The 13034-nt window shown below is 43.7% G+C and overlaps 1 protein-coding gene across 1 annotated transcript; it reads left to right on the top strand.

Moving 5' to 3' along the window:
* The first annotated feature begins 11402 nt into the window (after window positions 1-11402).
* LOC111866199 (dentin sialophosphoprotein-like) lies at window positions 11403-12577 on the top strand. Its single transcript, XM_023854927.1, has 3 exons — window positions 11403-11552; window positions 11726-12068; window positions 12231-12577. The coding sequence occupies exons 1-3, from the start codon at window positions 11403-11405 to the stop codon at window positions 12575-12577; spliced, it is 840 nt and encodes a 279-aa protein (XP_023710695.1).
* The last annotated feature ends 457 nt before the right edge of the window (window positions 12578-13034 follow it).

Raw genomic sequence — 13034 nt, 5'->3', positions numbered from 1 at the left:
CGGGCCCAACTGAGTAGGTTTATCCTTCCCTTTCCATCTGAGGACGGAGACAGATCCAGTCTCCGAAACGTCGTGGTCTTTTGTCTTTTACATGCCAGACGATGGGTGAAGTCCAAAATAAGCCAAAAGGAGACTCAATGTGTTTTCTAATTCTCAGAAACTGGATTTTTAATTATTTAAATGGACTTTATGCTTCTACAAGCTACTGTAAGGATGTATACAAACTTCTGGGATCGAATATTTCTTTGTGAAAATTCCGAAGTTTTCTGATGATGGTATATCACGCTCAGGAATACTGAGTTTCTGAATTTTATCCATCGATTAATGTTCCGAAAACAACGTTTCGGAAACTGAAATTGTTTCCGTCCACGTGTGAAAAGTTTGGGAGGCACCTATTTAGTTGAATACGTCGGAAATGGCTGGAACTATCACTGGACTAGTGATATAAGCAAAGGAAAAAGAAATACAGCTAATCTACATGTAACATCAAGCGAACACGCAAATCCCCCACATTTCGAATCCTATGCTGAGAAACAATGGAACTGTTAGTCCTGGCTGCCATAAAGAATACATGAATATAGAAAATTATTTTGTAACACTTTACAGTGCACTTCGTAGCCACAACTTTCCTTTGAAGATAATGAGTCCATTATTAAGAAAGAGGCAGCGTAAAGCAAATGGAGCGAAACAATCTCTCTTTTTTAAATTGCAGAATTCAGTTTCTTTTATTTGACGTGTTAATGGAACAGACACTTTCCTTCGGTTCTTCCTCGCTCTACTCTCTTATCGCTTTCTGTTTCGTGACGATAGATTTGATGCACAATGCTACATCCGTCTTGCTATAGCTAAAGAAAATAACATAGCCGCAGGACCCGATATTGCTAAAGCACGCCACTTGTCACGATCCTGAGCCAGCTTCATCTTCTTCCCACCCTCACAACTGATATTTCTAAGTGCCTGTTTTTTATTTTTTCAGGATTTCATCCAATTTCAAATCATTTATAACAGAACATTATAAACATAATGTTTCAGACTTAATTCTAATTCAAAATCTGAAGTACTACCCATTATCGGCTGTCTACTCCTGGTTATTTGCTTATCCCTTTCAGATACAAGGCGCTTCTTGTTCATTACTGTCCTCTTCTTTCCCGTTCTCTTCGTTATTATCCTTCTTCGTTTCCATTACTTTGTAGTCTTGTTTTTTCGTCTCTTTCTCCTCTTCCTCCATCTCCTACTTCATTTATTCCTCTTCTTCTCTTCTACTCATCCCCTATTCTTCTTCTTTTCTTACTTATCCCTTCTTCTGCTTATTTTCTTCTTCTATTTTGCTTTCCTTCGCTTTTTCCCCATTCTTTTCTTATTCAATTTTCTCTTTTTCCTTCTACTCCTCTTCCTCCTATCTTCTCTTTTTATTCCATCTCCCCTTCTTCGACTATTTTTTGTTTCCTTCTCCTTCTGTCTCCTGTTCAGTGTCCTGACCCACTTAGTTGTGTGTACATGTTACAGTTAAAAGCCTCCGCTCTGTCCCGCCATCTGAGGACGCACCATAACGTGGAGCAAACATGGCCGGCCTGAATGAAGCGAAGTTCGTGCTGCTTCCATTCGATAACCTTCGCGGTAACATCAATTTCAACCGTTCCGCACTTCACGCTATTCGCGTTGTCATGTCACACTATTTTGTGGTCAGGTTTAAGGAACATGTCTGCCATAAAAAAAAAAGACAGTTCTAAACTGCACGAATCTTCTAACCACACTTTCAACAGCGTAAATAAATTATCGGTAAATGTACGTAAACAGACATTGCCAGCTCATAAATTCCGAATTGTTACTGCCAGGCTCGCTAGCTGTCAGATCAGATATTTCAACGCCTCCTTGTGAGATCTGAGGTCTTCTGGGATGTGACCTCGTGTTATTTGGTAGACACGCTCCAGCCTATATGCCGTAACAACCCAGAAGACCACGACCTTCAAATCCTTCTTTATTTGATCATCTGGTACATCAGGTGAGCTACAGACAGAATAAATATAAAATTACTGCGAAGAAAAAATTTCCGAAATTTTATAAATTTTTAATTCCTCGCGATGGTTATCTTCATACTGATATCTTGTGAAATGTGACGCAGTGTAGTATTGGAGACAGATACTGGCGTTTCGGAGGAACACGCTGCATCCAGCTTCGGGGTATGAATTAGCTCGGTTATACAGCAGGTTGCAAGAAATTGAGACCCATGGAAGTGGGTTAGGAAATGGAGTGCTACCCCAATTCCGTTTCTCTTCTGTAACGAAAAACATAGTGCTTTCCTACTCAGTTCCCATTGGTCCGGACCGGGCTCAATTCCCCCTCCCCCTTCTATGGGTCTGCGCGACAACCTTGCTTGCAAATTGCCAAAATAACCGAAATATTTTTCACCTTAAAAACTCCAGTCCTGAAGATGGAAGTGTTATATTACTCCAAAACTTCGGTATCAACATAGAAGACTACACGGTGTTACAGCCCATAATATGACTATTTGGATTTACTGAAATTGTTACTACTACAGTTAGACACGTTTAGTAGAACCAAAATAGCTCAGTCAGCGTAGTGATAGGCTAGGGGTTGGACGGCCGAGGGTTCATTTCCGGCAAGAGCATTTAGACTGACCGTGGGGCCCACTCAGCCTCCTATCCAATGGGTATCGGGAGCTCTTTCCACGGGGGTAAAGCGGCCGGATTGTGAAGCTGATCACTCGCATTCATTTTGTGCCGAGGTCGAGAATAGTGGCGCTATACCTCCACGACCGTATACGTCTTCTTGGCATGATGCTAAATTAATTAAGCACACGGACAACTTTACTTAACCTGTGGACTCGTGTAGTTCATTTTGACTACATTGTTTTCATTTCTTGAAAAGTTGTGGTGACAATATAAGTATATATTCTAACAGAATAAGAGTATTTTATTTTAAAAGCCAAAGAACAACAAATCTATGAGGCATCACGACTAACACAATGGTTCATTGTAATCTCTGAGTGGAGCAGTGCTAAAACACGTTCAGTAACAAGGAAGAAGAATCGACAAAACTCGATTGTCGACAATAGGAACCAAATGATAGCATTAAGCTTGGTGCGTGTTATAATACTGTATATCTGTTATATATTTATTGTCTGAAATTTTGTAATATTTTGTATGAAAATTTTCCAGCCTCTGAATTAACGAATATTTAACTGGAAGAAAACCTAGAACGAAAATGATTCATACATCGAGATATCGATAACCGTTTACAATATGACGTATTTCACTCAGTCGTCATACAAACAACTAAAAATAAGGTAATCGGTATGTAATTTCAGTATTCTTCCAGTACATCTTTAATAATTCAGGGGTAAACATTTCTATTAAATAATAATTTTATATTTATCGTAATAATATGTAAGTTTTTTCTTTAATAATTTTTGCATTCGTGTTAACCTGCACAGACCATGTAAAGTAATTATTGTCTCTGAGTGACAAAACACATTTCCAAATATCCGTACTATCCTTTCTCTGAGCCTGTCCCAATTTCCAACATCAGTACATGAAGTTGCAGAGAAAATCATTTTGTTTCTACCCCACTCGTAATGCACAATAAATATACAGAGCATACTACATGAAAACACATTTGCCAATACTGTTACGCTTGGTTCCAGACGCCGGCAACTGCACGACTTTTATTCACTGACAGATTTACCGAAGCGCAACAGCTGTTTGCAGGTAGGTATCCACATCGGCGGGAATAAAAAGCTCTGAATGTAACAGCAATCATATTCATCCGTACAAAGTATACACGTCACTAAACAGTCAACAATCAGCACCCACTAGATTCTAAATGGTTCTGACGATTGTGTATAACACTCAGAATCACTGGGTTTTTGGACTTTGTCCATCGTCCAGTATTCTAGACACTAGAAAACACAACGTTTCGGAAAACTGATCTGTTTCCGAATTGTTGTGTTTTCTAGTTTCTAGAATACTGGACGATGGATGAAGCCCAAAACCCAGTTATTCTGAATTAGTATTGACGATTATTTCTGTAGTCTGTAGTTCTCACAGCAGATCACTCCGTGGCACACGCTTTATGAGGTACTGATTTAGGATAACAGGAATATCACACATATAATTTCAAGCTGTTCACTTTCGAATCAAGTTAATCCACATTCCAGTTGCATTTCATTGCCTTCTTTACCCCTGAAACAGTGAAAGATAATAACAGAGTTTGCCTGATGGCGTAGCCAGTAATAGCGACTGGTTACGGGCTGGACGACCGAAGGTTAGGAGTTCGAATCCCGGTAGGTTCAAGAATTTTCTCTTCTCCACGTCGTTCAGACCGGTTCTGGGGTCCACTCAGCCTCCTATCCAATTGGTACCGACGGCTCTTACTCCGGGAGTAAAGCGGTAGGAGCGCGAAGCTGACAACTCACCTCCAGTTAGTGCGGAGGTCAAGAAAATTGAATCTATACATCCACGTCTTCATGGCGTAGTGCTTAAATAGTTAAGCACATGGAAGGGATGTATAGGTCGATATTTTCTTGGCCTCAGCACTGGTTGGAGGTGAGTGGTCAGCTTCACGCCTCGGCCGCTTTATCTCCGGGTGAAAGAACCCCTGGTACCAATTAGATAGGAGGTTGGGTGGACCCCAGAACTGGTCTGGATGACATGGGAAAAAAAAAACTGCGACCATAAATGGACTCGAACTCCAACCCCTCGGTCATTCAGCCCACAGCCAGTCGCTATACCAACTAAGCTATCCCAGCTCATGAAAAAATCACGTAACAATATTTAAATATGCACCATATTGAAAGTACGCCAAGAAGTTACTCACAGCTGATGCGCCATCTTCAATATTGTAAGCTTCTCTGATTACACGGAGAGATCTCTTCCGAACGTGCTGAAACCTGCGGCTTTGTTGGAGCCGATTTAGAAGAAAATCTGCTATTATTGCTGCTGTGTCTGTTGACTGGTAGTCTGTCCTCCATACCTGCATCTTCAGACTTATAATGCGAACTATCATCATTAGAAATTTTCACGTCTGCTTTCGTTCTGCCACCCAATGATATTCTAACACTTCAGCCCTTAGGGTCGTTAGTTCTGTTATTCGGCCGAGAATTTGATCCAGAACGACCATTTTCTGAGTTAGGGATACTACGTGAATGACATCTGTTGTTTGTATTGCAATTTTCTGTGTCATAATCACTGTCATTTGTATCTGATGATGAATAAGACTGGTTACTTGAATTTCGTCTTTTGGATTTCTTATCATCATTATCATAGTGATCATAATCACCTTTGTTCGGACGTTTACAAGCAGCCAATACTGACTCATTCTGCTTGTCTGCTGAATGGTGACCATAAGTCTTAATGTGTGGTTCAGTTTTCTTGAGTGTAGTAGTGAGTGGAACAGAGTATTCTTCAAAGTTCCCTTCCAAACGCAACACTTGATTTTATTTTATTCTGGGGCAGTACCTACAAGCAAATATCAGAAGTCTCACATCTAATTTACTTATTTACTTGCTTACTCATGGAGCTGAGCCCTTCTGGAGGAGCTGCCAATTCTGCAGCTACTCAAGAATTTCCCAGCATTTTATGGAACCCAAAGGTTCATTACTGTGTTCACAAGAGCCCTCCACTGGTCCCTATTCGGAGCCAGATCAATCCAACCAATCCCATCTCATCCTATCTCTCTCTAACATCCATTTTAATATTGTCCACCCAAATATGCCTTGGTCTTCCAAGTGGTCTCTTTCCTTCTGGCTTTCCTACCAATATCCTGTACACATTCCTCGTCTCCCTCTTCGTGCTACAGGCCCTGCCCACCTCATCCTCATTGACTTGATCATTCTAATTATACTTGGAGAAGAGTACAAATCATGAAGCTCCTCATTATGCAGTTTTCTCCAACCTCCTGTCACTTCATCTCTCTTCGGTCCAAATATTCTCTCCAACACCCTGTTCTCATACACCCTCAGTCTATGTTAATTTAATTTATTAAAGACCAAAAATGAGCTTGGCCAGCGAATATGTTTTTAGAAAAAAGAACTGTACATATGAATTTCCTCCAAATTAATTAAATTAATATTACTTCAGGGAGTTCAAGATTTTAATTCTCTTTTTAGAACAGTATACACACAGAAATAACAGCACTACATACATACATATGATGTACTTCATATTCAGCATTTAAAACTATTTAAAATATCCAGATTTGAAGGCATATGAAAATCAGAGTCAAATAAACCAATATTTTAATGAAGTCAACACAATTCTGCTTCTATAAGCGACCAAGATCTGTGAATAATGGTGCCCTGGTGTGGCATCTTCAATGGTATTACATGTTTCAGTCTCTCAAATTGCCTTTAATTATTTGTAACAGAAATTACAGAGTAATGTTACATACTAGACAGAATATATTGTAATGTGTTTAGACACTGAAGACGCCGTAGAGATTGTTAATTGGTTTATGTAACAATCTACCAGTCTCGGCTACAATTATTTATAACACTGTTGCGGGGTTTCACACTTTATAACACTTTTCGCAATAATCTGTTCACTCTGTTCTCAGTAGTCTACACGTTTTTACAGTACGGGAGCTAAACAAGTGCAACTGTGTCACACACTCCCAATTATTACTCGGTTATCACGAACTATCACTCGTTCACTGCTGACTGGAGAACTAACTCGTAGGCTTGCTCGGAACTAACTCGGAACTGACTGTGAATAGTCTTCGCTGCTCCGTATCTAGCCTCGTTCCGGACAACTCAGAAAACAGCCACGTAATAGGCACCATTGTTGTCTGGTGCCGTGTTGCCAGCAACGCTGTCCGGAGTTNAACATCCTCGACCTAGGGGTCTTCTGGATTCGGTAAACCACATCATTTATCCGGGTCACTACTTTGTAAGGACCTTCCCATGATGCTTGTAGTTCGGCGATTTCCCCTTTCTGCGGGTTGGGCGATAGAGCCAAACTCTGTCGCCTTCGCCGTAACCTGCGGAGTTGGCCAGTTTATCGTACCGAGTTTTCATCCGGTCACTGGCGAGTTTCAGGTGTTTCCGGGCATAATTGTGGATGTCGTGCAGATGATCCACCAAGTCTGCTGCATAATCGGTTGTGGGAAGTTCTTTGTCTGGGGGTACTCCAAACAGCAGGTCGCAGGGTAGTCGTAGTTCTCGTCCGAACACTAGGCCAGCAGGGGTCAGGCCCGTTGTGTCGTGAGTGGATGCCCTGTAAGCTAGGAGAAAGAGGGGTAACCTCTCGTCCCAGTCCCTTTGGTGGGATGCGACGACCTTCCGCAAGTGCTCCTCGATGGTTTTGACGTAGCGTTCCACCATACCATCCGACTGTGGGTGCAGGGGTGTGGTGCGCGTCTTGCTCACTCCCAGGCGTTGCAAAACTTCTCGCAGTAGATGAGATTAAAGTTGCGGCCTTGGTCACTGTGCAACTCCCGAGGAATGGCGAAGCGGCAGAAGAAGTTGGCAACCAGAAATTCCGCTATTGTCGAAGCCTCCTAATTTGGAATGGCGTAAACTTCCGGCCACTTGGTGAAGTAGTCAATAGCGTTCAGTAACTATCGGTTTCCTTGGTCGCTTCGGTGTCAACAAAACTCTGAACAAGGTTCGGCAGAGATTCTACTGGCTCCAAGCAAGAATCGATATTGAGAAATGGCGTCGACCGTGTGAAATATGTACAGCCAGTCAGGGACCACGGATCAGGAATTGTGGTCAAATGCACCAGTATAATGTCAGGCCTCCCTTCGAAAGAGTAGCCATTGATATCGCAGGAAGAAATCGGCTACGCGAACAGAAGGCTCTGAGAGCAACTCCGACAGTACAGATAGCCTTTTGAACGAGACCGGAAGCGCAGCAAAATACGTCATAATCGTTCTGAAAACAGCAGCAGTGATACTGATTGCCCAGTTCCTAGACCTGCGATGACAGGAAAAAAGAAGAAATCGGCTCACCGAACAGAAGGCTCTGAGAGCAATTCCGACAGTAAAGACAGCCCTTTTGAACGAGACCGGAAGCGCAGAAAGAGACGTCATAATCGTTCTGAAAGCAGCAGCAGTGATACTGATTGCCCAGTTCCTAGACCTGCGATGACAGGAAAAGGAACAAATCGGCTCGCCGAGCAGAAGGCTCTGAGAGCAATTCCGACAGTAAAGACAGCCCTTTTGAACGAGACCGGAAGCGCAGAAAGAGACGTCATAATCGTTCTGAAAGCAGCAGCAGTGATACTGATTGCCCAGTTCCTAGACCTGCGATCACAGGAAAAAAATAAGAAATCCGCTAGCCGAACAGAAGGCTCTGAGAGCAACTCCGACAGTAAAGACAGCCCTTTAGACGAGACCGGAAGCGCAGAAAGATACGTCATAATCGTTTTGAAAGCAGCAGCAGTGATACTGATTGCCCAGTTCCTAGACCTGCGATCACAGGAAAAAAATAAGAAATCCGCTAGCCGAACAGAAGGCTCTGAGAGCAACTCCGACAGTAAAGACAGCCCTTTAGACGAGACCGGAAGCGCAGAAAGATACGTCATAATCGTTTTGAAAGCAGCAGCAGTGATACTGATTGCCCAGTTCCTAGACCTGCGATCACAGGAAAAAAATAAGAAATCCGCTAGCCGAACAGAAGGCTCTGAGAGCAACTCCGACAGTAAAGACAGCCCTTTAGACGAGACCGGAAGCGCAGAAAGATACGTCATAATCGTTTTGAAAGCAGCAGCAGTGATACTGATTGCCCAGTTCCTAGACCTGCGATCACAGGAAAAAAATAAGAAATCCGCTAGCCGAACAGAAGGCTCTGAGAGCAACTCCGACAGTAAAGACAGCCCTTTAGACGAGACCGGAAGCGCAGAAAGATACGTCATAATCGTTTTGAAAGCAGCAGCAGTGATACTGATTGCCCAGTTCCTAGACCTGCGATCACAGGAAAAAAATAAGAAATCCGCTAGCCGAACAGAAGGCTCTGAGAGCAACTCCGACAGTAAAGACAGCCCTTTAGACGAGACCGGAAGCGCAGAAAGATACGTCATAATCGTTTTGAAAGCAGCAGCAGTGATACTGATTGCCCAGTTCCTAGACCTGCGATCACAGGAAAAAAATAAGAAATCCGCTAGCCGAACAGAAGGCTCTGAGAGCAACTCCGACAGTAAAGACAGCCCTTTAGACGAGACCGGAAGCGCAGAAAGATACGTCATAATCGTTTTGAAAGCAGCAGCAGTGATACTGATTGCCCAGTTCCTAGACCTGCGATCACAGGAAAAAAATAAGAAATCCGCTAGCCGAACAGAAGGCTCTGAGAGCAACTCCGACAGTAAAGACAGCCCTTTAGACGAGACCGGAAGCGCAGAAAGATACGTCATAATCGTTTTGAAAGCAGCAGCAGTGATACTGATTGCCCAGTTCCTAGACCTGCGATCACAGGAAAAAAATAAGAAATCCGCTAGCCGAACAGAAGGCTCTGAGAGCAACTCCGACAGTAAAGACAGCCCTTTAGACGAGACCGGAAGCGCAGAAAGATACGTCATAATCGTTTTGAAAGCAGCAGCAGTGATACTGATTGCCCAGTTCCTAGACCTGCGATCACAGGAAAAAAATAAGAAATCCGCTAGCCGAACAGAAGGCTCTGAGAGCAACTCCGACAGTAAAGACAGCCCTTTAGACGAGACCGGAAGCGCAGAAAGATACGTCATAATCGTTTTGAAAGCAGCAGCAGTGATACTGATTGCCCAGTTCCTAGACCTGCGATCACAGGAAAAAAATAAGAAATCCGCTAGCCGAACAGAAGGCTCTGAGAGCAACTCCGACAGTAAAGACAGCCCTTTAGACGAGACCGGAAGCGCAGAAAGATACGTCATAATCGTTTTGAAAGCAGCAGCAGTGATACTGATTGCCCAGTTCCTAGACCTGCGATCACAGGAAAAAAATAAGAAATCCGCTAGCCGAACAGAAGGCTCTGAGAGCAACTCCGACAGTAAAGACAGCCCTTTAGACGAGACCGGAAGCGCAGAAAGATACGTCATAATCGTTTTGAAAGCAGCAGCAGTGATACTGATTGCCCAGTTCCTAGACCTGCGATCACAGGAAAAAAATAAGAAATCCGCTAGCCGAACAGAAGGCTCTGAGAGCAACTCCGACAGTAAAGACAGCCCTTTAGACGAGACCGGAAGCGCAGAAAGATACGTCATAATCGTTTTGAAAGCAGCAGCAGTGATACTGATTGCCCAGTTCCTAGACCTGCGATCACAGGAAAAAAATAAGAAATCCGCTAGCCGAACAGAAGGCTCTGAGAGCAACTCCGACAGTAAAGACAGCCCTTTAGACGAGACCGGAAGCGCAGAAAGATACGTCATAATCGTTTTGAAAGCAGCAGCAGTGATACTGATTGCCCAGTTCCTAGACCTGCGATCACAGGAAAAAAATAAGAAATCCGCTAGCCGAACAGAAGGCTCTGAGAGCAACTCCGACAGTAAAGACAGCCCTTTAGACGAGACCGGAAGCGCAGAAAGATACGTCATAATCGTTTTGAAAGCAGCAGCAGTGATACTGATTGCCCAGTTCCTAGACCTGCGATCACAGGAAAAAAATAAGAAATCCGCTAGCCGAACAGAAGGCTCTGAGAGCAACTCCGACAGTAAAGACAGCCCTTTAGACGAGACCGGAAGCGCAGAAAGATACGTCATAATCGTTTTGAAAGCAGCAGCAGTGATACTGATTGCCCAGTTCCTAGACCTGCGATCACAGGAAAAAAATAAGAAATCCGCTAGCCGAACAGAAGGCTCTGAGAGCAACTCCGACAGTAAAGACAGCCCTTTAGACGAGACCGGAAGCGCAGAAAGATACGTCATAATCGTTTTGAAAGCAGCAGCAGTGATACTGATTGCCCAGTTCCTAGACCTGCGATCACAGGAAAAAAATAAGAAATCCGCTAGCCGAACAGAAGGCTCTGAGAGCAACTCCGACAGTAAAGACAGCCCTTTAGACGAGACCGGAAGCGCAGAAAGATACGTCATAATCGTTTTGAAAGCAGCAGCAGTGATACTGATTGCCCAGTTCCTAGACCTGCGATCACAGGAAAAAAATAAGAAATCCGCTAGCCGAACAGAAGGCTCTGAGAGCAACTCCGACAGTAAAGACAGCCCTTTAGACGAGACCGGAAGCGCAGAAAGATACGTCATAATCGTTTTGAAAGCAGCAGCAGTGATACTGATTGCCCAGTTCCTAGACCTGCGATCACAGGAAAAAAATAAGAAATCCGCTAGCCGAACAGAAGGCTCTGAGAGCAACTCCGACAGTAAAGACAGCCCTTTAGACGAGACCGGAAGCGCAGAAAGATACGTCATAATCGTTTTGAAAGCAGCAGCAGTGATACTAATAGCCAAGTTCCCAGACCTGCGATGACAGGAAAAAGGAATAAATCATCTCGCCTAACAGAAGGCTCTGAGAGCAACTCCGACAGTACAGACAGCCTCTTTGAACGAGACCGGAAGCGCAGAAAGATACGTCATAATCGTTCTGAAAGCAGCAGCAGTGATACTGATTGCCCAGTTCCTAGACCTGCGATCACAGGAAAAAAATAAGAAATCCGCTAGCCGAACAGAAGGCTCTGAGAGCAACTCCGACAGTAAAGACAGCCCTTTAGACGAGACCGGAAGCGCAGAAAAATACGTCATAATCGTTCTGAAAGCAGAAGCAGTGATACTGATTGCCCAGTTCCTAGATCTGCGATGACAGGAAAAGGAAGAAATCGGCTCGCCGAGCAGAAGGTTCTGAGAGCAACTCCGACAGTACAGACAGCCTCTTTGAACGAGACCGGAAGCGCAGAAAGATACGTCATAATCGTTCTGAAAGCAGCAGCAGTGATACTGATTGCCCAGTTCCTAGACCTGCGATGACAGGAAAAAAGAAGAAATCGGCTATGCGAACAGTAGTCTCTGAGAGCAACTCCGACAGTACAGACAGCCTCTTTGAACGAGACCGGAAGCGCAGAAAGATACGTCATAATCGTTCTGAAAGCAGCAGCAGTGATACTGATTGCCCAGTTCCTAGACCTGCGATGACAGGTAAAAAGAAGAAATCGGCTACGCGAACAGTAGTCTCTGAGAGCAACTCCGACAGTACAGACAGCCTGTTTCAACGTGACCGGAAGCACTGAAAGATACGTCATTATCGTTCTGAAAGCAGCAGCAATGATACTGATAGCCCTCAACACTCACCTACTGCAGAAGTACGGCGAACTGTGGGTACTGATGACAAGAGTTACGAATCGCAGCCAGGCCGTGGTGATGAGTGCGGCAGTTCTGATGAAGGACAAGAAGTCACTGGACATACATCAGTTTTGTACCCTTGCAATGAACGAAATAATAATTATAGTGAGAATTTGCTCAAAACAAAAATGGGGTCAGAGAAAGTTGCTACTGTTTCTGAGACTGGTGTTCTTCTCACCTCCAAGGACCGCGATACTGAAGCAGCATTGTCGTTATCAACGTCGTCCAGGGCCACAGCTGACATGTCGGATGACAATAACAATGAGCATTTAACAGAGAGTCCCATCTGCATCATTTGCAGATAAGAATTAATCACAAAGCAGGTTGATATTACAGACACTTGTGGCCATAAATTCTGCGCTTTCTGTCTCCAAAAATGGCCAACACATTCCAATACTTGTCCAATTGATCGACTGACGTTTAATTTCATAAAAGTTCAACACCATCTGAATGGCGAAATTATCAATAGCATACCTGTGAAACCAACAGACCAACGAATCCATTTTGAAGATAATGATCTGCTGAACCTAATATTTTGTCACGTGTGTGGTTGTGATAGTGAATACTTGATACTCCTTTGTGTTTGCTGTGGATCTGGCTACCATATGGACTGTCTGGATCCTCCTCTGGATGAAGTGCCGTCGGGTGAATGGTTCTGCCCCGATTGCCTTATGTTGAACCAGATACATAGAAAATTAGGGGGGTGCCTCGCGACAGCAATGTGAACACTTCCTTACATTCGCGTATCACATCCTAAGAAGT

This window comes from Cryptotermes secundus, unplaced genomic scaffold (assembly GCF_002891405.2).
Source record: "Cryptotermes secundus unplaced genomic scaffold, Csec_1.0 scaffold682, whole genome shotgun sequence".
NCBI lineage: Eukaryota > Metazoa > Arthropoda > Insecta > Blattodea > Kalotermitidae > Cryptotermes > Cryptotermes secundus.
This window is presented reverse-complemented; position numbering and strand designations above follow the sequence as displayed.

Coding starts and splice junctions, on each gene's coding strand:
- LOC111866199 (XM_023854927.1), top strand. CDS start 11,403: ATGACAGGAAAAAGGAATAAATCATCTCGCCTAACAGAAGGCTCTGAG. Junction 11,553..11,725: donor GCAGTGATACTGATTGCCCA/GTTCCTAGACCT, acceptor CCCAGTTCCTAG/ATCTGCGATGACAGGAAAAG. Junction 12,069..12,230: donor TCCTAGACCTGCGATGACAG/GTAAAAAGAAGA, acceptor CACCTACTGCAG/AAGTACGGCGAACTGTGGGT.